Raw genomic sequence first — 4,430 nt, 5'->3', positions numbered from 1 at the left:
CAGGCTGCACGTGCGCGTTAGATAATATAAGTTACATACAGTTTTACGAGTGTACCGCCTCCTCTCTTTCCCCCTCCCTCCCTCTCCTTTCCTCCTTTTCATGCCAAAGTGACTTGAAATAGACCACATTTGTTAACTTCGAAGATTTTCCTGAAACTGATGTAGATAACGAGGAGCCCTATTTGTCTTGTTGCCCTTGCCGGCCTCGCCGCTGCCTTGCCGAGGCGGCGGGCCCTGCAAGTCAAGGCCGCCGTTCAGGGAGATGACCCTTGGACCCTGCATCTTGTCTGGGCTCTAGCCGAGGCTCTAGCCTGTCCCGCCAAGGGCATTGGATCCGGATACTGGATCCGAATAGGATGGGGCCCGAGGAACAGGTTCATTGCAGTCCATCTTTTCCGTGCGCCGTGTAATCCGTGGGTGCTTGCCGGCGCAGACCCAGTAATTATATTGCCACGAGATGGCTGAAGGGGAAGCAGGAAATTCACGTGTTCAAGTTCTCGTTGCATGTAGGTCTTTCAACGAATGGAAGAGGTGCACATCTTAAGTGTCAGCAGGACCGAGCAGGACTGCCCTTAGTATCTCTCGATCTTTTACACACGCAAAGAGTCCTGCTTCGGAGGCCGTAAAACAGTTTTTCCGTACCTATTAGTAAGAAAGGGGAAAGGGGTCATATCGAAGGATGTCGTGACCAAGGAGCCACAAGTATTCTAGTGGAAGGTACTCTCAATAGTCCATCCACTCGACCGTGGAAAGATGAACAACAATTGCTTTTTAAAAGCACTCTGAGTCGCATGCTGTGTCGCATTTTACTTACGTCACTAAAAGCATAAATGAAATGACAAAAAATATTTGAAAAACAAAACTGTCCTGTATCTTTTACACTATCGTGCTGGGAAAGAAGCGGGGTACCTGGAGAAGGAGGGGAGGGGGGCGACGAGACAGACAAGAGAGAGAGGGGCGAGATGGAGGGAGCGGGCAGGGGACTCTCTTGGAAGAGACGGACCGGGAGGAGGGGGAGGAGTAACGTGGGGAAGAGAGGGGCGTGAAATCCCTGACATTTAAAAAGTGGCATCGCGCGGCGGTGGGCGCCTGGACAGGGGAGAGAGGGGAAGGGTGGGTCCAGCGCGGAATGAGGTATCCGTCGAAGCTCATAACATTATTTCAGTATTCCCATACCCGTCTTTGCACGGATTTGAAGGGGGAAAGAAGAGGCGGCGAACAAGAGTGGATGCTGGGAGAGCGAGGATCGGGAGGAGCGGGGGGAGAGGGAGAAGGTCGGCGGCGCGAGAGAGGGACTCTGCTGGGATTGGAGATTCTTTGCAGCAGCAGACATTTGAGCGGGAATTTCGTAACTCTTAAGTCATGCCTGGAGCGGGGCGAGGCGTGCCCCCTCCCCTCCTCTCTCTCTGGCTGCACCTCTGCTCCCCCCCCCCCTCTAGCGTCCACCCCCACGCCACTATGCTCCGATGCCTCCCCTCCCCCCCCTCCAGTCGTCTCCTATCCGATGGACCCCAACGGTACCGAGCGCGAGAACTCGCATCCCGCAGCAAGGTCAGCCAAACCCTCTACCGGCACTGGCCGTCGATAAGAGCGTTATAAATACGCGTTTCAGGAAGACCCGCGCGAAAAATGGCTGAATAAATGATAATGGCTCTCAACAAAAGCGTAGCAAATCAGCGCGCGGGCAGACCCACCCATCAATAGTGCGATCGTTATGGCCTGTTCGACGGGCGAGGGCGATCGGTAGTGTGGGCGCCCTGCCACGCCCCGGCACGCCCCAGCACGCCCTGCCACACCCCTGCAACACTCTGCCCACTCGGATTCGCCAAAGGTTGTCGCGGGCTGCGCATTGGACACTCGCACCGACTCCTTACCGTGCGGTTGTGTCACAAAGGGACGACGCACACGGTGTTCGGTTCGGCGGACGTGGCGCAGCGCGGCGTGCGGCCTTGAACTACGCCGCGGCGGCTGCTCCGCCTGTGAGCGCCCCTTCGATTCCCCTCGAGGCATGGAGCGCTGCACCGCCGCCGCCGCGCGTGAGGATCGTGCGTGATTCTCTATCTCTCCAATCCGAACAGGCGCTATCTAAATAATTTGCCCGTTTCGTGTTTTATTTTTCGTCGTGTGTAGTATATGTGTATTCTTGTCCCATCGCGGCTAGACTATAGGCTGCTGGCACTGCTGCTACGATGCGCGTTCCCCGGAGACCCAGACCGGTTTGCACCTCTTGTGTTTTGCCCGCTGCCCGGTGCGAAACGGACGCGAAAAACACAAACGTGACTACGAACGCGTGCGGGCGGCGACGGCCCGGTGTGAGAGACTGCTGTGGTGGCGCCACCCCAGAACATGTTGCTGAACCACAGAGCAGCTATACGCGGGCGGCAATCTTTCGCACATGCCTTGTTCTTGTTCTGGCCGCCCTACTTTTGGAAATTCCGTTTCACCTCCGCCCAATGATGGCGGCTCAGCATCAGCCGCGGTCACTCTCCGCCGCCGCGACCACTTTGCATTTCGAGGAACAGTACGCCTCAGAGAAGTACCATCCCCCCCCCCCCCCCACTCCTCAACAAGAACAAGACGTGGTTGGGGTTGAGGTGGCATCAGAGATCTGTTGCTCGCCCCGCCCCACCCGCTCCATGCGCGTCCTTCTCTTCTGCATGACTCGGCGTCCCGACCCGAGGCGCGCTTACACTACACGCGTGAAGGCGCGAGTGGCCTGCCCGCACACCGCCCCCCAAACCCATCGGCCGCGACCCAACCGCCGCGCCCGTACGGTGGGCTGCATACCTCCACGGCTCAACGGCGGGCCACCCGCGCCGAGCGAAGATATACCAATAAAAGGGCATGCACGGTTAACAGAGGCGTGTGAGACTGATAGCAATTAGTGCCTCGCTTACTCATGTGAAGCAACCTGCTGCTCATATTAATTTAGAGCGCCCAGTGCCTCAATTTTGATATTACCTCAATGTGAGGCACTTCATTGGCTAGGGATCACCCGGAAAGTACTCTGGCACGTTCGCCGCGTCGCACGACACTGCTAAGCCTAGCCTGCGCAAGCTCCTTAAACGCCTGATATGTAGGCACCATCTTGTCTGCAGTCCATGCGTGCACTGCGGGGTGGCCTACCCTGAGTATCGCAGGCGCTGAGCTCCCATAATTTGCTGAATGAATCTGCTCTAAAAACTCAAAAGTGTACATTGTATGCTGAAAAATCAGCGATCATTAATGATTCCTGATATATCAGTGTACATGGCATGATTGCTGATATATCAGCAATCATCAATGATCACGTTTAGGTTTTTCGCTAATATTTCCTTTTAGACAGATGTCATCGGAAAGTGGACAGCATTTCCAGATTCCTCGTGAAAAAGGCTTTCAAACGAGCTACTATGTGATAGGGTTCAAATTCACCGCTACCATAACTTGGTTTACATTACCGGCATTTTCGTGAGGCGGACTATTTCGGTTGTGAACCGTATCTCATAGTAGCCCGTTTGAAAGCTTTTTTCACGAGGAATCTGGAAATGCTATCCACTTTCCGATGACATCCGTCTGAAAGGAAATATTAGCCAAAAACCTAAACGTGATCATTGATGATTGCTGATATATCAGCAATTATGCCATGTACACTGATATATCAGGAATCATTATTGATCGCTGATTTTTCAGCATACAATGTACACTGTTGAGTTTTCAGAGTAATGAAAAAACGGTCGCACTGGACGATCTTCTATGTGAGGCACTAGTTGCACTAGCTCTACATAACCCAATAAGGAGGCTTTTACTTGTGCTCTTCATAACCATGAACTACCATTGGGTCAAGCAAAGAAAAAAGTGCCGCCGCATTGCCAAATTAGGGCAGGAGGGACTAAGTTGAATGAGTATTGGTTTCGATAAATCTACAACTGTCCGACTCACCTCCACTTGTAAGAGCCGTCCGGGTTGACGCCTTCGTTCTCGTACTTGATGATGGGGATGGGGGAGGTGCTGGGCTGCGCGCTGGGCTGCGCCGCCTCCTGCTGTTGTGCGCAGGTCGCGGCGAGGCCCGCCGCTAGGAGGAGCATCGTCTGGAAGCAGAGAGCGGCATTTCAGGGTGCAAGAATTGCAATTGTCATATCGGTCGAACCGTTTCCCATATAGAACTGTGGAAAATTGCTGGAATTAATGTAGTTTCACTGTCGCCTGAGAATGGGAGGTTCTCAATACATCTTAGCTTAGCGGCTCCATCAGGCGGCTCCATCAGTTGCTCATTCTCTCTCTCTCTCTCTCTCTCTCTCTCTCTCTCTCTCTCTCTCTCTCTCTCTCTCGTTTTATTCTCGTGCGTCGCTCTCTAAATAGTGTGTGTTCGTCCCGCAGCACAGCCCATATCGGGGCGACACGACACGTAAGCCTGAATCAACATCACGGTGCGTGTGTGGCTTGTGTCGTCT

The 4,430-nt window shown here is 53.8% G+C and overlaps 1 protein-coding gene across 1 annotated transcript in view; it reads right to left on the bottom strand.

Annotated features, from left to right (window-relative positions):
• The window catches only part of LOC113205254 (endocuticle structural glycoprotein SgAbd-8-like), a 14,935-nt gene that overhangs the window by 2,858 nt on the left and 7,647 nt on the right, over positions 1-4,430 (bottom strand). Inside the window, exon 2 of the mRNA XM_026420800.1 lies at positions 3,919-4,067. Coding sequence (XP_026276585.1) covers positions 3,919-4,067 — 149 coding nt within the window. The remainder of the gene's footprint in view (positions 1-3,918; positions 4,068-4,430) is intronic.

This window comes from Frankliniella occidentalis, unplaced genomic scaffold (assembly GCF_000697945.3).
Source record: "Frankliniella occidentalis isolate FOCC.00 unplaced genomic scaffold, Focc_3.1 Scaffold111, whole genome shotgun sequence".
Lineage (NCBI taxonomy): Eukaryota > Metazoa > Arthropoda > Insecta > Thysanoptera > Thripidae > Frankliniella > Frankliniella occidentalis.
The sequence above is the reverse complement of the archived record's forward strand: the minus strand, read 5'-3'. Positions and strand labels throughout refer to the sequence as shown.